This window comes from Diabrotica virgifera, chromosome 2 (genome assembly GCF_917563875.1).
Source record: "Diabrotica virgifera virgifera chromosome 2, PGI_DIABVI_V3a".
Taxonomy (NCBI): Eukaryota; Metazoa; Arthropoda; class Insecta; order Coleoptera; family Chrysomelidae; genus Diabrotica; species Diabrotica virgifera.
The window spans coordinates 220,368,404-220,394,875 of record NC_065444.1 but is presented as its reverse complement, the minus strand read 5'-3'; the positions used below and the strand labels follow the sequence as shown (position 1 = coordinate 220,394,875).

The 26,472-nt window shown below is 31.0% G+C and overlaps 1 protein-coding gene across 2 annotated transcripts in view; it reads right to left on the bottom strand.

Annotated features, from left to right (window-relative positions):
- Positions 1-10,542: 10,542 nt before the first annotated feature.
- The window catches only part of LOC114333923 (phospholipid-transporting ATPase ABCA3), a 249,446-nt gene continuing 233,516 nt past the window's right edge, over positions 10,543-26,472 (bottom strand). For both annotated transcript variants that reach the window (XM_050644213.1, XM_050644214.1), the window contains 3 exons: positions 18,973-19,222; positions 18,518-18,758; positions 10,543-11,345 (listed from right to left, as the gene is read on the bottom strand). In XM_050644213.1, coding sequence (XP_050500170.1) covers positions 11,160-11,345; positions 18,518-18,758; positions 18,973-19,222 — 677 coding nt within the window. In that variant the 3' untranslated portion in view covers positions 10,543-11,159. The remainder of the gene's footprint in view (positions 11,346-18,517; positions 18,759-18,972; positions 19,223-26,472) is intronic.

The following is a 26,472-nucleotide window of genomic DNA, read 5'->3' as shown; positions in this document are numbered from 1 at the left end:
TCCCAAAAAATTGTTTATAATTTTAAAATATTGATTAGGCCGCTTAAATAATCCAATTTAAATTCTGTAAAGTACAATAGATAGGTGCAGTGTCTTTTTATAAAAAAATCATAGTTATTCTTATGTATCATAATTATTGTGGTTATTATAGCGACCGTAAATTTTTAATTAACAATTCAATTGTTGATAAACTTTCATTCAATTTCCATCGGCTTCTGGAATTAAAATCTATGCGAAAAGAGCTTTTATATTACCAAGTTATTTAATTATTCATAAACAATTACTGAACTAAAATTTTAGTTGAAAATTAAAGATTTTGTTAGAAAAACCCGCATTTTCCGGGGAAAATTTTCGTCGAAGTAAATCGGGAAAACCACGTCTCTATGCAGAATTTAATTACAGTGAATTTTTATTTGGGTGTTTTTGGTGTAAAGTTAAAATATTTGAAGTTATAAAGCAAAAATTGAAAAAAAAACACGATTTTCGGGCGCCATTTTGTTTATAAAAAAGTAGCACCCTATCTGCGGACTTTGCATATCTATATTATTAATATATAGAATCATAAAATTCGATTCCAGCAATAAAATTGCTAGTAAATAACTTTTCCTTGTATTTTGCTAATTAGCCCAGAGTATTAGCTAGTTGGTTATGTGTACAAAAAACGTTGATATATGGTATAGGATCAAGACCAAATGAAAATTACCCACCCAGATGAGCCCTATTAGCGGTACCAGTAGAAAACAGGGCTGCAGGTAGATCAAGCCTCAGATGGAGGGACGGTGTGGACGAAGACCTAGGAAGATCGGCGCAGCAAATTAGCAACGGTTAGCGATGAACAGAAACGACTGGCAAAATATACTGGGGAAGGTCGAGGCTCAACTAGGGCTGTAGCACCACTGATAACGAAATGGTGTATATAAATTTTGAGAAACCTTTATATTGCAGTACATTTTTTATTAATTTGTTCATATTTTGTTGACACATGTCATTTCTTACAAAATTTATAAGAAATATTTATGTTCTTTTATAAATTTACGTCTAATAAGCAGCAATCCGCACAACCAGCTGCTACCTCATAATAATTGGCTTCTCCTTACTCTAGTTCCATAACAGTTATCGATCGTTGGATATGTGTATACCCAGATCTCAGAGGCTTACAAGTGTTTAAGTATAGCCTCACTACAAGTCCATCTTCCACTCAATACTGTAGCACTGGAAAAATATTGCAATGTCACTATAACGCGAAGGTCAATACTGAGATCGTGGATGCAATAATTGGCGTTTGCTCTAAATAGAAGATGCCCAAGTATGATCAGAGCATCATAGGATAATGCGCACGACCGTAATTGTTCTATTTATCGATCAGATAATAACATGCATTAAATGCCGCGAAGTTGTATAAGATTAAAGTTTTTACTTGAATTTGATTAAGATAGAATTACTTTTTCCATATCGCTTTTAAATTAAAATGTGATTATTAGCAAAACGTAACTCATTGCAAAGGAGCTCAAAATACTGGCATAAATCTAATGAAGTGTTATTGACATTATGTATATGTATAACTTGGTGTTTTTTTAGTAGAAATATGATCTCACCTGGTCACCTGCCTGGAGCCTAGCCTAAGGTAGTATTTTGTTTATAAAACAGAATTTCCATTTATACTAAATTTACAATAAAGATGCAGTAGCAATAAACAAACCAAGACACGTTAAATACTACTAGAAGCACTCTAGAATCATAATTTCCAATGTAGATACACTGTAAATCCCAAATCATGATTTCCAAAGTTTATACATTGTAAATTATGATTAGGGAGTGCTCCTAGTAGCATTTAACGTGTCTTGGTTTGTTTATTTCTACTGCATCTTGATTGTAAATTTAAATAGTTTTTTAAATTAGATTTAAGTAAATATTATATTGGCTCGCGACAAAAACAAATTTTAGAAAAAAAAAACACGAAAAATGTTATTTCTTTTTTATTTTTCAATTATACTCTAAAAACTAAATTGTGTATATTACTAGTTAAGTAGACAAATATAAAAATCAAAATATTTCACTCACACTTTATGGTGCATAATATGGTTCATAATAAGGATAGCATATTTTTAACAAAACAAACGCAAATTCTTCAAAGTTGGTTACAGATCCGTAACTAATACAAGATAGGTTGTGCGAACAGTCTATAAGAAATCTAAACCTACCTTTCATATATCGGTCCCTCTTTAAAACCTTAGAATAACCTTATAACAAATATATAATACGATATAAACAAGAAATTTTAATAGATCACATTACCCAAAACTAGTATATTCGCAGCTCACAATCATAAAAAGAAAAATGTTATTAAAGTAGAATACTCCGTTTAAAATGTAAGTACATACAAAAATATATTTATTTGAAAACGAAACCATACAATCAACTTACTTTTATAAACATAAACGGCCTTCTTGGACCAAGTGTTTCTTGGAAACTGTGCTATAAATATAATACATTTAATGTTTATATGTTTAATGAAAACTGTGACATCTAACAAAACAGTTAAACATTTGTTCTCGTTTTTCTTTGAAAACGATATACATTAAAACCACTTATGTCTACATAATACTGTATTCTTGTTACGTTTTTTTATAACCAGGAAAAAAATTTGGTACGTCAACTGTCAACGTTATTGGCGAGGAACCGCAAAGTGGGCGACGCCTGGTGGCGAATTTGAAAAGCATCAACTCAAGGAAAACATTGACTTTGCCATTAATTTGTGTACATATTTGCGGTCAGTTTATGCTGTAATTAACAATAATTTCGACTTAAAAAAACTATTGCAGTGTTCCTCAGTATTCATTCCTATTATACTCTACGTAATGACCTAAATTAACCAATACCAAATCACACATTTTGTTAATTTAACGTTTGTATTAAACGTAGTATTTTTTAATGTTTAAGCGGCTGCAAAATTAAATAAATAAATAAAATGTAGTATATATTCTGTACATAGAATGTTCCAGAACACAATTATTATAAAATAAATTCACCTACTTAGTTTCCAAGTTTCCAGTTTTTATTTAATTAAAAATTGTTATCTGTTGGTGTAAAATAAACTGTAGTGCACCTATTAATTAAATTAAAAACAAAATTAGAAATCCTAAGATAGATTAATAATTTTTAGAACGCTGTGTGATTATCGGGGGCCAGATTTTTTTATGAAAAAAAGGTAAAAACAAATCAGTAGTTAGCATCAAATTTTAATGAATGCATACAGTTTAAACATAATTTTGAGTCGTCTTTAACTTATAAGATGTCTTAGTTGCAAAACTTAGTGGTTACTTTGGCAAAACACTCCTGTAAATGATTTTAATGTAACGTTTTAGAACTGTGAATTCAAATGACAAAATGAATTGTTTTCCTAGAGTTGTCGTCCATCTTTGAAATTTTGAGCGCCCTCTGTTGGAATTTAATTTTGCGAATGGTCAACGTGTTCGACCTAACCTTACACATTTTTCTTCCCAACGTGTTCCCATGCACAAGTTTATTGCACAAGTATACTGGAACGGGTGTTGGGTAATGCTAGCACAAGTACGTTAACTGTACAAGTGGCAAGAGACTTGTGAACATTTTGTAATTTTTACTTGTTAATTTTTTACGCAAGTGTAATTGAGAGTGTGTGTGTGAAAGACTTGTACAAAGTTTAATACAGTTGAGTTTTGACCATTCGTGTAGACATACGATACTGGATGCTTCAACTACTGATGTTCAAGTTTAAAATGGCGCATTGTGCATGCATACTTGTACATGTGTTGTCGACACATACAGGGTGTTAGTAAATAAGTATGAAAAACTTTAAAGGGTAATTCTACATGAAAAAATAATGCCGGTTTGCTCGACAAACATATGTCCGCAAATGATTCGTTTCCGAGATACGGGGTGTTGAAATTTTTATTTAAAACTGCAAAATTATTTATTGCTCTAAGACCAGTTGAGCTATGAAAATGAAATTTGGTGAGTTTTAGGAGGTAGTTATTGCGCATTTTTTTACATGCAATTAAGAATTTTGTATTCATCATTGGCGCGCATACGGGTAATAGTCTGAATTTTTTAAAGAAAAAAATAGTACGCCACTGAGATATTTCAAATTCAAAATTATTTTTAAATTCCACGTTTAATTTTTGATAAAATACCTTTCTTGTCATTTTTTTTTCATATGGTGCACCGTTTTTATGCAGAAAAATAAAACATCTTGACGCATATTTGTCATTTCTTATAAAATCATTTTTAAATTCCTCGTACAATTTACGACAAAAATCTTTCTTGCCATTTTTTCATACGAGGCTCCGTTTTAATACAAAAAAAAAACATCTTAACGCTTACAAATTATTTGAGGTATATTCCATATGCATAGAAACTTATTTCAAATACATACTTTATAATATTTTGTTAATATGTCTTATTTTTTGCATAAAAACGGCACCGCATATGAAAAAAATGCAAAAAAGATTTTTTGTTGTAAATTGAATCAGCAATTCAAAAATAATTATTTTTAATTTGACATATCTCAGTGGTGTACTATTTTTTCCTAAAAAAAATTCAGACCATTACTCGTACGCGCGACAATGATGAATATAAAATTCTTCTGTAACCTCTAAAGGAGGTCATTTTTAACATTTGTTGCAGCTCTGCACCTAGTTAAAATATTATTAGTAATATTTTATGTTATTGTTCTAGTTTAGTATTATTATATTGGATATTTCTTGATAATGTATTAAAAAATGAAAAATACGCGTCAATATGTTTTACTGTTCTACATAAAAACGGTGCACAAAAAAGGCAAGAAAGGTTTTTTTATCATAAATTAGACGTGGAATTTAAAATAAATTTTCAATTTGAAATATCTCAGTGGCGTACTAGTTTTTTCTTTAAAAAAATTCAGACAATTACCCGTAGGCGCGCCAATGATGAATGCAAAATTCTTAATTGTATGTCAAAAAATGCGCAATAACTATCTCCTAAAACTTAAGCAAATTTCATTTTCATAGCTCAACTGGTCTTAGAGAAACAAATAAATTGGCAGTTTGAAATAAAAATTTCAACACCCCGTATCTCAGAAACGAAGCATTTGCGGACATATGTTTATAGAACAAACCGGCATTATTTTTGCATGTAGAATTAGCCCTTAAAGTTTTTCATACTTATTTACTAACACCCTGTATATATTCGGCATACTTGCACAATCAACTGATGCATGTATACTGTTCAAGTATATGGGTACGTATATGGGGGCCTTTAGAATTTCCGAAACATTTATAATAAATTATGATAATTCCATAAAAAATTTATTTGTATATCTTATATTCTAACTAAACTAAAATTTACGCAAAAATTGTCTATATTTAGTAATAAAAAACAATACTTTACATTCAATACTACTAAAAAAGCTGTACGGCACGGACCTTCCATTTACGAAATGCAAAAGACAGATTCGAGCTGTTAACTACTGTTTATAGAGTTGCCTATGTACTTTTACTAATACCAAAAAATCTACATGTAAAATATAAATAAGTAATTAATTTTTGTATTTCAAATTAGCCCTTTCAAACCTCTTGTCCATTACAATGGACATACATTTTTGCACCTTTTATTTCCCAATTAAGTAATGGTAGTTGCTTAGAGATAGATCCCGTATGTCGCTACAATGATGTAAAACTCTTTGCTGATAATTATTATGATATGCATAGATTCTGTAAATTAAATTTACATGTCCACTAAAATAGATGGTTGGTAGCAATTATAAAATTTTATCAGGTAATAATCGAAAAATGATGATATTGGAAATGCTGAGATGAAATGCTAATTAGTTTGACAAATACATCGCGTTTAGAAGGACCATCAACAATCATGAAATGTATAAATCACTGGATTTACATTTTTTGATTGGTTGTTTAGGTGTACCTAGGCTGAGAATGTACCTTTGCTGTTAAGGTTGCTCCTCTAAAGAAAACTCTATGTAATTCATTGGAGACCTAATTCCAATCTCTTAAAGTCGAATTTAACGAATATGTACTATATTGTGAAGCAACAATAGTTCTTGATTGGGTAAAAACTGTAACCAATCCTCCAAAAATCTTTTTGGCTAATATAGTCTCTGAAATATCGTCTAGTACAAATTCCAGCAAATTGCTGCTGTAGGTTCCAAAGAAAACTCTGCAGATTTGCTTAAAAGAGTTAACTCTCAGAGCCTTCATTCTAACTTATGGTGGAATGCCCCTACATTTCTTCAATTTGCGTCGATTTCTTGACCAATTCAACAGTCCCAATTAAGTGAGGAACTTACAGAATTGAAAAACCATTCAGTAGAATTTATCGTACTACCTAAAATTGATTTTCCATTTTATAGATTCTCTACTTTCAATCGACTCTTGCATTGTGCTGCATATATTGCCTTCGGTTCGCAAATAATTCCAAGCATTCAAATTCACCAAAATTGTCTGGAGTACTTTCTGTCAAAGAATTACACCTTGCGGAGAAATAGGTAAGTACTAATTGTCATATTCATTTATGTTTTGTCAAAAGGCGATTTTTTTTACTCGATTCAATTACAAATAATTGTAAATTAGTACATTTTTCCCGAGCTTCTGATGTATTTAGACACCTTGTTCATTTTAATGGACACTCATGTAAAATGAAAACTCACAAAAATTTATCAAAAAAAAAACTGTTATTTCTGAGTTCACTAGACAAAAATTAGCAAGGAATGCAAGGAATATCTTTTATTGCTGATCAAAATGAATTGAGCCTGAAAGGGTTAAATGAAATTAATATTCTTAAATTCAAATTCAGTTGTATAAATCCCTAATGTCTTACACTACTGAAAGGTTTTATTTATATAACTGTTTAAATCTGCACGGTCATAATTTTCTTTTTAATAAAAATGTAGTCGTGTTATTTACACTTTCATGTCAAAATCCCTGTCAATTCTTACAATCCTGACAACACTGTGCGAAAATGGCAAAGTTCAATTAGATGACGTGACACGGATTTACAAGAAAATTATCAAAACTTGTGTTAATATATAGCGGGTGACAAAATACAGTATCAATTTTTTGTCGTTTACCTACTTCACGGCCTGCATGCTATGTATATTGTCCAGGTTATATTTTTAGCTGCCAAAAATGTCTGTTTTATAACTAATATAATTAGTTGCCAAACGTTCTCTTACATGCTTCTGTTCTTCGGTAAATGTAAGTTGAAATTTCATTAAATGAAAGAGTTTTACACGACAAGAAACGTTTTACAGTTTTCCATATCTCTTAAGTGGTTACTTCAATTTTCACAATATAAAAATGAGTAGAGGACGCGTCTTGAGTACGTTACATTGAGAAATAAGATAGATGTTAACGTTAATTTATTAACTGTATCTTTGTTTTTTTTGCCCACAACTGTATAACTATCATTACATAAAATAATTTACATAATTTATAATATTTAAGGCATAATTTAGGTCGTCATCCATTTAACGTGGGACAGCTTGACAGAAGAGACGATATATTAATATACACTCACCGGCACAAAATTCCGCCACCCAAAATTTTTGATTAAGTTTGACAATTTGTAACTTTATTATTTGTTCTCCGATTTTCAAGATTCTTGCACCAGTTTGTAGCTACATGTATTGATATTGTTTGTTATTATTCCGGTAACAAAAAAATTTTGCTTGCATGGCATTATGCAGGGGTGAATGGAAGCGTTGTATTTTCTCCTAATTTTAAAAAATTCTTTGGAAAAATAGAATAGCTGATTTTGTTTCATAGTCCTGTCATATTATCCCAGAGGTATCACTAAAATTTTGTGTTTTTTGAATTATCCGAATATCTCTTTTCTTGTAAGAGCTGTGCCATTTTTTGTAAATAAAAACACTGATTGACTCATAAAATATACGTTGGATTGATAAAATTAGAATGGCCCGCATGCAGCCCAGATCTCAATCCTATTGAGCATTTATGGGATGAATTAAAAAGCTATTCGCCGTCATCCTCCTAGGTCTCCAGAAAATTTGGTACAGTTATGGCCCTGGTAGAGGAATATCGGGCTATTCCCCAGGCAAGGAAAACACATCTTTATTCGATGCTAAACAGATTGCGAGCAGTCGTTGCTGCAAGAGGTGGACATACCCGCTATTTATTTGTTTTGTTTTGTTCTTAATTTTGTTTTGTTTTGTTAATTTTAGTACGTTTGATATTTTTAATTAAATAAACCTTCAACGCAGTGTTTTTATTTACAGCTCTTACAAGAAAAGAGATATTCGGATAATTAAAAAAACAAAATCTTAGTAATACCTCCAGGATAATACAAAAGAAGTGTCAGCCCTCCAATTTTTCCACAGAATTTTTTAAAGTTAAGAGAAATAACAACACTTCCATTCATTCCAGTACAATGCCATATAAGCAAAAAAAATTTGTTACTTGAATAATAACAAACGACATCAATACATGTATGTACCTACAAACTGATGCAAAAATCTTGAAAATCGGGGTACAAATAATAAAGTTATAGATTGTCAAACTTAATCAAAAATTTTGGGTGGCGGAATTTTGTGCCGATGAGTGTATATTGTTGAGTTTCTAGTTCTATTATTACCCATTATCCATATCATACGTTTGAATTAAATTAAGTTAAATATACCTTATAAATAATTATTTCAAAAAAATGTAACAAGAATACATTTTCTAATCATCTATAAACTTCACACTCAAATAAATTACTTTTAAATTTCATTGCGTATTTTCAATATTTCCTTTTTTTTTATTATTTATACCAATTCAAATATTCTACATTTCTAATATTTATTCCCTGTTTAGTTTTTAATTGAAAATATCACACAACTTGTATCACAGTAATGCATAATCCTTTCTAATAAGAATGGTGGCTTTCAATATATCATTGTTTAATTTTAACGGTTTTAATTATATTAAATATGAAATAATCATTATATCGAATTTGTCTTTAATTTAAAATTTAATTTCAATTAATGACAAATTCCGTGAGTCCGAAAACTTTTTATTGTGGCACTACTGTCAGATTTTTTCCAAATATATTTAAGAACATAAACCATCAATTGTATCGTATTTTATACCCAAACCACATAAACTACCTAGTATTTATCTATTTAAGGGGCTATCCTAATGTAAAAGTATGAAATTCATATACTTTTTTTGGGAATTTCTGAAGTAAAAAGTACTGTACAAATTGTTTTGAAAATTTGCATGAGCATTTATTATAAAAAGACGAACATGTAAAACAATTTTCATAAAAAAATATTAAAAATTAAACGATTTATGCGCCATCTACTGGCACCGTGAAAATAAAAATATGGCTCCACTGCTGCAGTGATTGAGACTAATAGAGATCCTGAAACATAAAATTTTAAAGTGATTATTGAAATATAAGTTATTTCCTATACCATCAACTAGGATTTGTGAAAAATATTAAAATTTGGAAAAATGACAAAATGAAAATTAGCTAAAACATTTTCAGTTTCAAAAACCGCCAAATTTGACATTTTTTATCCGATCAAAAAACCCCTAGTTGATGGTATAGAAAATAACTTATATTTCAATTAGTCCTGTCGCCAGGGGGGGTACAACGGCCTCGTTAATTCAGATGGACTTACTCAAGTTTTTTTTATGTATTTTGACCCGTAGAACACGAATTTTTTGGGTAACAGTTGATCCGGATGTCGATAAGATTGTTATAGACCAAGAACTTGAGGAATCAAATAACAGCGATTTTTGGCAAAACAAAACAATATTTTGTATTTTTTGGGCCATTTTAAGTAAAAAATATTTCTACAAGTTTTTTCGTAGGATGCACAGTTTTCGAGATAAACGCGGTTGAACTTTAAAAAAATCGAAAAATTGCAATTTTTGAACCCGAATAACTTTTGATTAAAAAATAAAATAGCAAGTCTGCTTACCGCATTTGAAAGTTTAAGTCAAATTATATCGGTTTTGATTATTTGCATTGGTAAAAATTTATTTTTTTATTGTTTAACAAAGCTATAAACACGTAGGGTTTCCCGTGCTTTTACATGCGTTTTAACGCATGTAACGTAGAAATAGTCTTGATTGCACTAGTACCTATTCTACCTACTCGTTCGATTTTAAATGAGAAATCATAGAAACATCACTCACGCACTAGTTGTTTGTAGCTTTGTTTAGCAATAACACAATAAATTTTTAGCAATGCAAATAATCAAAACCGACATAATTTGACTTGAACTTTCAAAGGCGCTAAGCAGAATTGCTATTTTATTTTTTAATCAAAAGTTATTCGGGTTTAAAAATTGCAGTTTTTCGATTTTTTGAAAGTTCAACCGCGTTTATCTCGAAAACTGTGCATCCTACTAAAAAACTTGTAGAAATATTTTTTGCTTAAAATGACCCAAAAAATACAAAATATTGTTTTGTTTTGCCAAAAATCGCTGTTATTTGATTCCTCAAGTTCTTGGTCTATAACAATCTTATCGACATCCGGATCAACTGTTACCCAAAAAATTCGTGTTCTACGGGTCAAAATACATAAAAAAATTTTGGGTAAGTCCATCTGAATTAACGAGGCCGTTGTACCCCCCCTGGCGACAGGACTAAATAATAACTTTGAAATTTTATGTTTCAGGATCTCTATTAGTCCCAATCACTGCAGCAGTGAAGCTATGTTTTTATTTTCACGGCGTCAGTAGATGGCGCATAATTCGTTTACTTTTCAATATTTTTTTTATCAAAATTGTTTTACATATACTTCTTTTTATAATAAATGCTCATACAAATTTTCAAAACAATTAGTACAGTACTTTTTATTTTAGAAATTCCCAAAAAAACTATATGAATTTCGTACTTTTCCACTAGGATAGCTCCTTAATTAAAAATTATTGAATATAGAAAACAACTTGCAAACTGAAAGATGGAAATCTTAAATAAAAAATTATTTTGAAGTGCGTGGTTTGTCCAAATATAATTTAAAAAAATGCGATGCCACAAAGAAGTTTAAAACAATATTTGGTTTCTCAACTACACAGGTGTCCAGTCTGTGTGCTTACTTGTTTTGTTAAATGTAACTGTTTGCAAGAATAAATATTAAATGTTACCAAAAAAATAAAAAATCACTGTATTCTACTATTTCTTTTTGGTAACATCTTCTTCATCTTCTCTGGCAACTTTCAAAAAGACGTCTTCTAACGAAGCTTCACTGATTGCATAATCTTCAATTAAATGCGAATTGTGTGTTTTGAGTGCCTCCACTTCTTGGAAAATATCGCTCCATTTTTTAGTTTTATCCTTAATGTAAACATGGAGGAGACCCTAAAAATAAATAAATAAAATATGAGCCCAGACGTACATGAATTAGACCAAAACCAATATGCAACACAATTTTATTTTTCTGAATTAAAATTTATTTATCTATTACAAATTAAACCGACACGATTAGGCTTATTTGATACTACGCGGTTTTGCCAGTTAATAATTTGATGGTTGGCTGTAGTATAAATTTGATATCAATGTTACATCCCTGGAGTCAAATGAAGTACAAGGAAAAATAAAAGAGAAGGGAAAATTATATAAAAAGTGGCAAGAAACCAAATCGGACATAGATCTTCAAAACTATATGGTGGCCAAAAAGGAAGCGAAAGTAGCAGTAGCAAAAGCTAAAGCAGAAGAGTATTCAAACCTATACGATCAACTTGATACCAGGGAAGGCGAAGCAAAGATATATAAAATAGCCAAACAGAGAGCAAAGAAAGCAAGAGATTTTAATCAGATTAGATGTATCCGAGATGAAAATAATAAAATACTAATTCACGAAAAGGATTTCAAAAAGAGATGGAGAAAGTGTTTTGACAGTTTATTGAATGAATAATTTGACAGACAGCCTGTGGAGTTAACGGAGACAGTAACAGCAATAGTTACCAGAATAACAAACGAGGAAGTGGCTTCAAAAAATAAAGAAAGGAAAAGCAGTCGGATCAGACGATATTCATAGGGAAGTATGGAGAGCATTGGGAGAGACAGGAATAAGTTGGCTAGCAGGTCTATTTAATAGAATTATGGAAGTTGGACAAATGCCAGGCGAATGGAGAAGCAGTATATTAGCACCTGTTTGCAAAAACAAGGGAGACATACAACAATGTACAAACTACAGGGGTATAAAACTACTTAGCCACACCATGAAAATATGGGAGAGAGTAATTGATAGACGGATACGTGAAGAAACCGAAATATCCGATAATCAATTTGGCTTTATGCAGGGCAGATCAACAACAGATGCAATTTTCATTGCAAGGCAACTGATGGAAAAATACAGGAATAAAGAGACCAACGCTCATAGGGTATTCATTGATCTTGAGAAAGCATATGATAGAGTTCCTAGAGAGATTCTGTGGTGAGCACTCAATAAGAAAGGAGTCCCTGGCGAATATGTAAAGATTGTGAGAGATATGTATGAGGGAGTAACGACTAGTGTTAGGACATGTGTGGGAGAGACTGATAAATTTCAGGTGAAAGTAGGACTGCACCAAGGCTCGGTGCTTAGTCCTTATTTATTCTCATTAGTTTTGGACCAGATAACAGCGAAACTACAGGGTAGCATTCCATGGTGCCTAATGTATGCTGATGATGTAGTGTTAATAGGAAATAGTGAAAGATTTATTTATTTATTTATTTATTAACGGGGTACCACCCAATTTAATATATACACAAAATATTATAATTATCTAGTGATACAATAAACATAAAGATATAGTAAATATGTATGACAAAAATTGGCGATGTAGCTATATAGAAAAAACAAATATTAAAATAATACAAAGTAAATAACAAATATAAATCACATAAGATTACAAATTTTTTTTTAAACACTGTCTACAAACATTTTCCGAAGCGCACAGCAACAAATCCAGGTCTATTCTATTTCCATTTAGAATGATTCTACTCAGCGGAGAATGCCTACCAAAGTTGCAGCGATGAAATTTAATTGCAAAATTTTGGGATGTTCTAGTAACTCTAGAGGGAACATTAAAGTCAATTAGAGACAGTAAATCATTGCAATTAATTTTTGAATTCAGTATTTTATGAAGAAACAAAACATCAGCATACATCCGTCTGGAAGATAGCCTAGGAAGGTTTAATTTATTTCTAATTTCTGAGTAGGAATGGTCACTTAAAGGTTTGTGTAATTTAAAACTCAAGTACCTAATGAATTTATTTTGGACTTTTTCAAGCTTGGCTATATGGACTTCATAAGTGGGTGACCAAACAACTGAGCAATACTCAAGAACAGATCTAACTAGGGAAATGTAAATCAGTCTGATGGAACTAATGTTATGCAAACATCTAGAAGTTCTAATAATGAAGCCTAACATTTTAAATGCCTGGTTATTCACATAATCAAAATGAGCGCAAAAATTTAGCTTGGAATCTAATTGAACACCTAGATCTCTTACAGTTGATACAGCCTTCAGTGGTTCTTCAGCTAATTTGTAATTATAAAAGAGGTTGTTAATTCTTCTACAGAAACTAATAAAGTGACATTTTCCAACATTAATGCTCATTTGGTTCCAATTGCACCATGCCATAATTTTGTTAATATCATCTTGAAGTTTTTCACAATCTAAGACGGATTCGATAATTCTATAGATTTTTAAATCATCAGCAAATAGCAGAAATTTAGAGTTAATTTGAGATTTAATGTCATTAACAAATATATTAAAAAGGAAAGGCCCTAAGTGGCTTCCTTGTGGAACACCAGATGTTACGGAAATTTCACTAGATTGAAAGTGTTTAATTTTAACAAGTTGTATTCTGCTAGTTAGGTAACTACATAACCAGTTATACAGATTGCCCGTAAATCCAATAGCTTTTAGCTTGTTACACAACAATTTATGATTCACAGTGTCAAAAGCTTTGGAGAAATCTGTATAAATAGCATCCACCTGTAGTCTCCTTTCCAAAGCATCAGATATGTATTGCGTGAAAAGTAAAAGATTTGTAGAAGTTGATCTACCTGAAAGAAAACCATGTTGCTCTTCAATTAGTACATTGCATAAAGGTGTTTTAATAGAGTCGCATATTATACTCTCTAGAATTTTAGGAATAGAAGAAAGAATGCTTATTGGTCTGTAGTTAGCTATATTACTCCTGTCACCTGATTTATGAATAGGAACAATAAAACTAGATTTCCACAAACTTGGACAAATACCTGAATCAAGTGAATGAGAAAACAGAAAATATAAGGGACGGGTTAAAGTACATCTACAATTTTTTAATAGTATGGGTGGAATTCCATCAGGTCCAGAGCCTTTAAAAATGTCTAAATTGGCTAATTTTTCAAATATGATTTCAATAGATACATTACAAGAATTCAGACTCACTGTTTTTTCATATTCTAAGGTGGGCTGTATTAAATCATCATTTACTCTGTAAATATTTTGAAAGCATTGCGCAAAATTATTAACAATATCCGCACCATTATTAAGCACTGTGTTTCCAAGAAACATAGTGTTTGGTAGACCATTATTTTTGCGTCTGCTGTTAACAAACTTCCAAAAGTGCTTTACGTTTGAACTAATTCTAGATTCAGTTTGACTTATATAAATATCATGACATGACCTGCTTAATTCTTTGCATGTGGTTCTCAAGGAAGAGAAAAGTAGATAATCGTCCCAAGAATTTGTTTGTTTATATATCTTATGAGCAATTTTTTTCCTAAATATTAATGATTTTAGGTCATTAGTCATCCAACGAGGAAATTTGGGATTTTTTAATCTTACACGTGGTATTGAACAATGGATGCCAAACTGCAATATGGAGTAGAACAGTTCCGTGGCCTCGTTAATATCACTGCAAATACCTAAAACATTCTCCCAGGAGATACTTAGAACAAAAACTGGAACAGTGGAGACAAGCTTTGGAGGAAAAAGGTTTAAAGCTTAGTAGGACCAAAACAATAGTATTTGGAATATTCATTTAAAGATGGAGTTACTACAAATAAAATGGTATCTTTGGATGGTGAAATGATTGTGAAAAGCAATAGTTCTAAGTACCTAGGATCGGTATTATAGAGTAATGGAGAAATAGATGGAGATGCATGCAGTAGAATTAGGGCTGGATGGATGAAGTGGAAAGAAGCGAGTGGTGTGTTGTGTGACAGAAAAATTCCAATGAAGCTGAAGGGAAAATTCTATAAAACAGCCATAAGACGGGATATGATGTACGGAACTGAATGTTGGGCAGTGAAGAAGAAAGAGGAACAACGAATTCATGTGGCGGAAATGAGAATGATTAGATGGATGAGTGGAGTGACAAAGAAGGATAAAATTAGAAATGAGTATATTAGGGGAAGTTTAGGTGTGGCACCAATTGATGCCAAAATGAGAGAGCATAGGTTAAGATGGTTTGGTCATGTTCAACGTCGAGACGTTAATCACCCAATACGAAGAATAGCTGAAGTGCAGATTCCTGGAAGGAGTAGGAGAGGAAGACCAAAGAAGACCTGGGGGGAGACGATAAGGCAGGACATGGTTGGTAAAGGCGATTAACATTGATATGACAAGATAGAATTGTGTGGAGAAATGCAATTAGGAAAGCCGACCCCGCATAGCGATAAGGCAAAGAGAATGATGATCAATGTTATATCAATCATATCCAGATTCTTGTTTTTGAGTACATACTTCTGTAAATCGGTTATGTTTTCCCTTATCGAATGCTTTGTTGTAGTCTATAAAGCATACATAAAGCTCTCGGTTAACATTCAAGCATCTTTGGGTCACCACATTAAAAGAAAATAGTGCCTCTCTTGTGCCCACAAACTGGGAATCACTAATATACATTTCCAGCTTAGCGTGGATTCTATTATAGATGATTTTATTGTGGAATTGTGGAACGTGTCATTGTGAAAACTAGCACGTTGTTTTTAAGTTTATTCAATAGCAAACTTTATATAATATATGAAAAAATGTTTGTCCGCCAAATATGTTGGGCATTTTAATAAGTCCGACACGTAGAACATGTCAAATGACAGGAATTATGTTGGTGGTATGTAGCAGTCTGATTTTTGCATGGGAGTTTAATGAAAGGGTAACAAATCAACTGGAAGTTCTGTCCGACAAAAGGCATGGGACGTTTTCGTAGTCAGACGTTCAAAACCTACAACCTGTTCCACAACTTAAACTTCTACTGTTCCAGTGTTTCCGTACATCAAAGTTTGTCCGACTAGACCGTTAAGCTATTAACAAATTTTTAGCTTGCTATTAATAAACTTTTTTTGGGTACGCTGGATCCAGGCCTATGTTAAATAGGTTAAATAGTTGGACTATAAGATATATATTTTTTTCATTGACCAGTGTTAGCAATTCACTTGCTATTCACTTGGTATATAATAAATAACTGTGCGCGATATAGTTATTCTATTGTATCTTTGCACATGCATGAAATTATTCACGAATTCCTTTTTATACTAGGTCTTTTTTTTACTCACGGTAACTAGAATCGCAAAATTAAGCCGCTTGTTCATTAGGAACCATAATAAGTTAAGCAAGGATAAACAATACGGCATGTCTTTGATACCTTGTTTACCATGAATTTTGACGTTTATCATTTTCAGTGACAGCATTTGTTGTATTTATTGGTTTATTGTTTATTTCGTTTTTCATATTATTTAAACTTTTAGTCTTTGTATATGTCATTGTAATTTTTATTTTTAAATATAATTGTTAGAACGACTAACTGTTGCTCTTTTAATTTGATTATTCCTGGTAAGTATTTATTTTGTACGCTAATGAGACAACTAATATTTTCTAACCTACAAATTGTCATTACATTGACAGTACATATCAATGATATATTGACAGTACATATCAATGATATATCGACGTACGTTTCACTTAATAAGGGGATGGGTACGTAGTTTCGGCTCTTATGCTATTTAAATGGAATTAATTTTTTTCAAATCCTGAGAAAACTAAGTATTTTTGAAAAATTTAAACGCAGAATGAAAGATTACGTTCTTACCGAGGGCCGAAAGTCCCTGAAAACTTCTGTAATGTTTATTTAGACAAACTAAGAGAAAATGTAGTGTGATTTTTAATTTCAAATATCTCGTTAAAAAAAAACTTTTTATTTATTCTAAGGGACTTTCGACCCTCGATAATAATTTAGTTTTTCATTCTGCGTTTAAATTTTTTTTAAATATTTATTAGTTTTTTCTGGATTTGAAAAAAATGGACACTATGTCAGTGGTGATATTTTCCAAATCCAACATTCGCTATCTTTGTCATACCAGGCACTGAGTCAAATAGAATATGATGACAGTGACAATTTTATTATTTGACATGACATCGGGAATATTTTGAGTAGTTGATTAAATAATATTGATAGTGTATTTGATAAATAATTGATTTAAGACGTGAACTTAATAAAAAGTTAATTGTTTGTTATTTATGGACGATCCAAGCAGATAATTGACCAGGATATATTCTGTGATCCAAGTATTTTGTTGTTAAAAGTGTTCAAAATTGTAAGCGTTCCATAGTAAAAATATATTAATAAAAAATCACTTTTCCTCTTTTCTCGATTGAGTATTAGTTTTTGTTGTTCAGTATATAAATTATCATAGGCGTAACCAGGGGGAGGGAATATTTTGAGTAGTTGATTAAATAATATTGATAGTGTATTTGATAAATAATTGATTTAAGACGTGAAGTTAATAAAAAGTTAATTGTTTGTTATTTATGGACGATCCAAGAAGATAATTGACCAGGATATATTCTGTGATCCAAGTATTTTGTTGTTAAAAGTGTTCAAAATTGTAAGCGTTCCATAGTAAAAATATATTAATAAAAAATCACTTTAACACTTTTTCTCTTTTCTCGATTGAGTATTAGTTTTTGTTGTTCAGTATATAAATTATCATAGGCGTAACCAGGGGGAGGGGGTTTGGGGTTATAACCCCCCCAATTGGATGTACTTTGAGTTCTATACGCTTAACACCATTACTGTTCCATACCCCCGAGAGACCATCAAGTAGATGACCCCCCCTTAGGACCATCCTTGTTACACCTCTGTAAATTATTACAATCACTAAATACATAATGAGTGAAAAAATTATCATATTTATTAACTGAATTAATAATTTGCCAATTATACAAGTAACAGTTATCCAAGAACATTTAAAAGCCATCTCTTTAAAGTTACTGATGACATTGTCAAGTAGTAATGTTTACATATCCATACCAATGAAAATTCTACTACACGTAATTTAACGTGTAAAGACAGAAAAAGTAGGGATAGCCGTAAAATATTTGCGAATTATGTACCGATGGCCTTAATATTTTGATTTACCTTTTTGCAAATGAATCATGACATTTGTGCAAAGAAATAATGGAACAACTATAATATCTGCCTTTATTTGTAAAAAAATTAATCTAACTTAAACTCAGAAAACGGCTGAACTAAGGTAATTAAAACAAACATCTACTTACTGAATGTTCATCTTTGATTTCACCGCGATCATGATTCGTAAAATAGGATTTAAGATCATCGACACTTTTAAATTTGTTACTTATTACTCCATCTACCTCGTCTACGTCATCATCTACCAGATTTATAGGCTGACCTTGATTAGACACAAGTTTTAATTTTAATGTAAATCCACCATATCTATTCTTTAAGTCCACCAATCTTCCTTCTTCAACAAACGAACCTTTCTTCATTATTTTCAGCCTAGAAATAGAATAAGTGGATTAGAAGGTGTTTTTATAGGAACTGATTTTAAATTTTTATATATTTAAACTGCCCCTTCTGACAAATTTCACCATATAAAATTAAAAATGGCTTAAGAATCCAAAAAAACTCAATGCATCAATGTTAAAGGTGTTGAATAATACAAGATGTGATATTATAAAATGCATTAGGCGATCTGATATAAGATACTTACTCGTCGCATAAAGCTTCGCATTCAGTCATACTATGAGATGTTAAAATGAATCCAATCTTGTTTCCACTATTGCCTTTCATGAGTTTAATCAGATCCCAACACTTCCTTCTAGTAGCCGGATCTACGCCGTTGGTGGGCTCGTCCAATAATACAAACTTACGGTTACCTATAAGGGATATGGCCAAGCTTAGTTTTCTTTTGTTTCCTCCACTATAATGTCCGCACGGGATATCCGCATATTGTTTTAAGTCTGAAAATATAAAACTTCAATAAAATATACCATTAATAATTATATATAGGATGCCTCAGAAGTCAAGCGATGTAAGTCACATTCTCCCTAAAAATGACTTATGAGATATAACACTTATTATTTTATATAATATTATTATTTCCTTGTTTGTATTTATGAATATGTTACCCATATTATGATAAATAAAGACAGTTTATTTGTTTTTAATGACTACTTATATTTCTGCAACTATTGTCAGAAACATCTTAGTATCTCATTTTAAACACTTATTGACTTACACCGATTGGCTTCTGAGGCATCGTATTAGCCATATACTAATATATTAATGTTATGCATATTTTCAAAAGTGAGATCATAGGGAGAGATTTTAATAAACGTAGAAACCAAATCATCATTAATAACATAAGATTTGCAGACAATACCGCAATCATGGCAGAGAATATAGACGATTTACAAATTCTCCTAGAAATCAAAGATGGGACTAACAATGAATTTAGATAAAACCAAATACATGGTGATCTCAAAAAACCCTGTTGACAACATACATCTGACATTGGAGGGTACAACGTATAGTAAACCGTTAGTATATAAGAGTATAAATACCTCGGGGCAATTATAAACTCACAGTTAGATCAAGATGAGGAGATAAAAGGTCAGCATAGAAATAGCTCGAAAAGGCTTCCATCAAAACTACCGTTTCTACTATTACACCAAAAGACATGGTTGCAGGTTATCAATTAATACCCTACACCATATGTAGATCTCTAAATAGACTCAGAACCGGCACGGTGTGGGTCAAACTTAAAAAGATGGGACTATACAGAAGATGACAAGTGCGACTGGAGTGAAGTGCAAAATCCAAAAAATCTATTGGTTTGCACGGACTTGAACCAGGCATGCACTCATCTTGGCCTAATGGCAGCTAATGATAGGACCTTCCAAGTGGCGAAACATTGACAGAATCAAATATAAATAAGTGATCCGGACACGGAAAGTAAAGCAAACAAGAATAATAACCACAAAGAGATAGTTGTGAAGGATCTTTATATATTTTTATACAGGATTATGAGTATGTGGGTGATGGCATTTGTTTCACTTTTCGGGTCTGGCGAAAGGACCCCGCAGAAACCTTATGGAAAATGGCTCTCTGTCAAATGCTCTGAAACTTTGGGTTCTGGTAGTCCTTGATGTGTAGAATAAAAGACTCAATGGGCGCGTAGCTCCAAAAAATCATGGTTTTAAGATATAAGCCTCTGAAGTTATAGGTACAGTGAGGACGTTTGAGTTGGAATAAATTCATTTTCTCGAGAATGGGCGACTCTGGAGATAAATTACGAATCAAGTCGATTTTTATTTTTAAATTATAATATTGTGGCATATATATCTTACTAGTGACGTCATCCATCTGGGAATGATGACGCAATCGATGATCTTTTTAAATAAGATTAGAGGTCGTGTGATAGCTCATTTGAAAAGTTATACAATTCTCTATTCACTAATATAAACATTAACATAATTATTTATACAGGATGCCCAAAAATTTGTTTGAATTAAATTGAGACAAAAAGGAGAATGTATATAATTTATTTAATTCGAAATACATTTTACTGTTGTCAGAAAACAAAAAAAAATATTAATTTGAAAAATAAACATTGCTTTCGCTTAAATTAAATGTTCAAACTGCTAAGAGGCAGGTGGGTGGCAGCTTTAATATTGAATTTAAGCGAAAAACAATATTTATTTATGAAATAAACATTTTTTCCTGTTTTCGGATAACAGTAAACTGTATTTCGAATTAAATAAATTATGTACATTCTTCTTTTTGTTTCAATTAATTTAATTCAACAAAATTTTGGGCACCCTGTATAAATAATTATGTTAATGTTTATATTAGTGAATAGAGAATTGAATAACCTTACAAATGAGCTATCACACGACCCCTATTCTTATTTACAAAAATCATCGATTGCGTCATCACGTCTAGATGGATGACGTCACTAGTATGATATATATGCCAAAATATTATAATTTAAAAATAAAAATCGACCAGATTCGTAATTTATCTCCAGAGTCGCCCATTCTCGAGAAAATGAATTTATTCCAACTCAAACGTCCTCATTGTACCTATAACTTCAGAGGCTTATATCTTAAAACCACGATTTTTTGGAGCTACGCGCCCATTGAGTCTTTTGTTCTACACATCGAGGACTACCAGAACCCAAAGTTTCAGAGCATTTGTCAGAGAGCCATTCCCCATGTTTCCGCGAGGTCCTTTATATTTTTGCACGTAGATCATTATTGATGTCGTTGATAATTTTTAAAGACGGATGAAATACTTCACTTACTTCAAGAAGTGATTTTACGGAAACAAATTTGTTATCAAATTTTGTTAAAAGGACACCGCACACAGCTTATGGAAAATATAATGGTCACACAAATTTAATATAATTTACATGAATAGATTCGTCTCAAAATTACGATCATTTCGTATCATTGCGCCAAAGATTTATGGAGTACCGAATTATAAAATCTTTTTTCTCTGTCTAACTTACGTAGGTACGTATTTTATTTTATACTTATTTATATCAATTTACGCAGTCATTAAGCAAAATTCAGAGTTGGCGCAATGATATTAAATGATCGTAAGACCGAATCTATTCGGTCGAATTTCGAGACGAATCTATTCATATAGAATTTATTGCATCTTAGTGACATCCCAAGTAGCACCGAACGGGTTTATTAAGTCTTTTAAGGATGCTTTAAAACTGTAGAATAAATCTAAAATTAAAACCATTTGGTTTTTAAGTAAACCTTAATGTTGCAACAAAACCGCTTTCAGCATAAAAGGGTCCACTCTGAGAGAGGTCAATAAAACCAAAAACAAAAACCTTCTTAAAACTTTGTTTTCTAAGCAACTGGTTTAAAAGCTGCTGTGAAGGTGCTTTTAAAACCATGTTAAAGGACACTTTAAGTGCAGACAGTTTTATAGCAAACTTAAAAAGGTTTCTTAAATGGAGACTTTTAAAGACAATTTACCATATTAAATGACTATTTAAACCCATATACTCCATATATAGACCAATCAAGTTAGTAAAAAATAAGCCGTTTTTCGACATACTTGAAAAGACGAGGTTTGACAGTTGAAATGTGTAGTATGAGATATTAAAAAAAGGCTACCATCTTGGGATTCACCAATTTTTTAGTGGAACATTTTTTAAATAAACAATCAAAACTCCAAACTTAGTTTTTGGCTCATAACTTAAAAACTTGTTTATTTAGAAATTTGACGTCCACAGGTAACTTTTTCAGAAAAAAAAGATACATCGAATGAGATACACCAAATTAAAATCGGTTAATAAACAAAACAGTTATTGCAAAACGGACGACAAAATCACTGTTTTTGAATATTGTTAATAACAATTTTATTGTTTATTAAAATATATTTAAATATACCTAAACTTGAGGGAATTATGGTGTTTGAGTGGTGTGCAAAAAATGGTCCAGATCTGTTAAATAGTTTTTGCAAAATTTAATTTGTTTATAAAATTTTTTGAAAAACGAGCTAAGTTCTGAGGCTGGTCCAGTTAATATGGCTGAATGTATCTCAATAATCAGGGACTCGTTTCCTTCGTTAAGATGTATACTAATACCCTATGAAAAAAAAAAGTTAAAAAAATTACATGTACGTACACAAAATTATTTGTTAATAAATAGCAGTTTTTAAGCTTATAAACAATTACAATAATTTCGTAGAAATTAGATCAAATTAAATGGCAATAAAAATACTGAAAGCTGGTTAAAATACACAACTTCTAAAAAAAATTTTTAGGTCCTACGACCCTTGGGGTCTGAGATAGCCCCTTTTTTTTGAAAAAATCACTGTTACGTTAATTAACAACACTAAGATCTGAAATTAACCAATCTTTTATAAGAAAAGTCAAAGTTTTTAAAAAAGTTTTTTGCAAGAAAAAATGTTAAAAATTGTTTAAACAGTATTGTTATAAAGAAAGAGTATTTTGCGTTCCGACTAAAGTAAAAAAAAATGATGGGCGCAGCCGAATGAGAATAAATTCGCGGACTAGCATTCGCTAGCGCTAGACCGTTGCAGACCATTTTTAACATTGACAGTGTACCGGATTTGAAGCTTAATATTATATTTATATATTTTGGTAGAAACTTGAATTTTATGAATATTATTATGTTGCACATTTATTTAGTAAAATTATATTTTAAATAAATAAATTTAAAAAATAACAATAAAAAGGCCACAAAGTCAAAATATGCAACAGAAAAAAAGTTACGCGACCTTATAGACGAGTGATACGTGGTACTCCCCAAAAAAAAACGCTCATTTCTCGAGATATCAACCACGGTGTGGTGAATGGCTAATTTTTGTCTTACTTTATACTTTTTATGGTGCTGAAAACGAAAATGAGTTTTATTTTGAATTTTAGATGGGGAAACATTGTCAAAATCGCAATTTTACCCTAAAAATAAAAAAAAGATGAAATCACGTTTTTCTTAAAATTAAAAGTTACACCATTTTTTTTTCTATAAAACATTTTGTTCTCTGTACTCTAGATTTTAAAATTAATTAAACAGCTAAATTTCAAATTTTGTTACTCAACTTTTGCGATTAAACTTTGCAATTCAAGAATCTGCACCTTTTACTTCAAACAATTTATAACTTTCTTTATGGCAAGACAGAAATATTGAAGCAGGTCCCATTGTCTTCAGAAAGGTGAGAAATATATACTATAAAAATATCAGAAAAAAATATTACAATGGAACAGAGTTGTAGCAAATTAAACTCAAAAAACGTGATTTTTTTTTATTTTTATGGTAAATTTGCGATTTTGATAATGTTCCCCCAAGTAAAATTCAAAACAACCCTAATTTTAGTTTTGCGCACCATCAAAAATATAAAGTATGACCAAAATTTATATCAGTATCTCGAGAAATAAGCTTTTTTTGGGGTGTGCCGCTCGTCTATAAAGTCACATAACATTTTTCCTATTGCATATTTTAAATTCAATTTTTTTGGAAAACTTCTTCATAAAATTATATTTTATTTCTGTGTTAATTAAAATTATAAACTAAAAAGTTTGTCACTCAACTTTTTTAAGTAAACATGAAACAAACGAAATCTGACGACAAAATGTTTAAAAATTAACAACTTCTCTTTTAACGTGTTGAGTCATTTTGGACAAATCTCATTGTTATCTAAATGCTTCAAAGATAACACAGTAAAATTTTCAAAAGGAAATATTTACAGCGACCAAAAATACAGTGAGTTAAAATTGAAAAATCATCAAGATTAATTTTTCGCATTTTTGCATAAAATTTGATTTTTGAACATGTTCCACTAATTCTAGAAAAAAAATAACTCCATATTCGGATTCAGAGACCTCGAAAACATAAGGAATGACAAAAATTTGTCATTCACCTTAAAGTGGATTTTTGTGGTCGGGATAACGTAATTTTAATAGTTGCTGCCGCATGCCGGTCGCCAACCGCGCCCACTATTCAGTCAGTCGACTACGCCCGCTATTTTTTACTTTAGTCGGAACGCAAAATACTCTGTGTTTATAACACTCCTATTTAAACAATTTTTAACATTTTTTCTTACTAAAAACTTTGACTTTTCTTATAAAAGATTGGTTAATTTCAGCTCTTAGTGTTGTTAATTAACGTAACAGTGATTTTTTCAAAAAAAGGGGCTATCTCAGACCCCAAGGGTCGTAGGGCCTAAAATTTTTTTTTGAAAGTTGTGTATTTTAACCAGCTTTCCGTATTTTTTATTGCCATTTAATTTGATCTAATTTCTACGAAATTATTGTAATTGTTTATAAGCTTAAAAACTGCTATTTATTAACAAATAATTTTGTGTACGTATATGTAATTTTTTTTACTTTTTTTTTCATAAGCTTTTAGTATACATCTTAACGAAGGAAATGAGCCCCGGATTATTGAGATACATTCAGCCATATTAACTGGACCAGCCTCAGAAATTAGCCCGTTTTTCAAAAAGTTTTATAAACAAATTCAATTTTACGAAAACTATTTAACAGATATGGACCATTTTTTGCACACCATTCAAACACCATAGTGCCCTCAATTTTGGGTATAGTAAAACGTATTTTAACAAACAATAAAATTGTTATTAACTATATTCAAAAACAGTGATTTTGTCATCCGTTTTGCAATAACTTTTTTGTTTATTAACCGATTTTTATTTAGCATATCTCACTCGATGTATCTTTTTTTTCTGAGAAAGTTACCTGTGGACGTTAAATTTCTAAATAAACAAGTTTTTAAGTTATGAGTAAAAAACTAAGTTTGACGTTTTGATTGTTTATTTAAAAAATGTTCCACTAAAAAATTGATGAATCCAAAGATGGTAGTCTTTTTGTAATATCTCATACTACACATTTCAACTGTCAAACCTCGTCTTTTCCGTTATGTCTAGTAAAAACCTAACTTGATTGGCCTAATAGGCCAACAACTTTTTACATGTGTTATGATAGGTAGATACGTATTTGTAACCATAAAATAATAAAAAGTACTTGGTTATTTCGGTCTGCCAAGGTAGAAAAACACTTGCGCACCTAACTTTATTGATAATATTAACAAAAATAGGTCTAAATAACTCACGCGCCCTAAAACTTCTGACTTTTGGCGATTAAGAAATAAAAGCAATGAAAAAATTTGAATCCGAAAAATATTAATTTAAAAGAAAAATAATTTTATCTACAATTTTAATGTTTTAATGTTAAAATAAATCAAATTTATGTCTTTAAGACGCTTATGTATCATTTTTATGTAAGCCTTATACTGTAATCTAGCATCTCCAGAAATCAATATGGCCGAAATCCAAATAAAACTATTTGGTCTATCGACAGAGAATTGTTAAGACCAAATGGTTTTATTTTATACGTTTCCAAGAGCATATATCCTACATGAAAGCAATTTTGCCTTGGAATTAAAACCGTTTAGTTTTAATGCTGCTGTCAATAATGCCACTCGGTTTTAATGTGAATCTAACCTAAAATCGAGGCGTCGTAGTGCTGTGTGTGTTGTATTTTTCTTTTAAAATGACCAGTTCGTTTATATTTTAAATACTTGCGACTTATTTCTTCCATACTAACCACTTCCACTTTTTACAACACACTACACCACTGTTTCGCTCTAAAACAAATGGCCGACCATTTTGGACATAAAGGAAAAGGGGATAAGTTTAGTTTTATTGT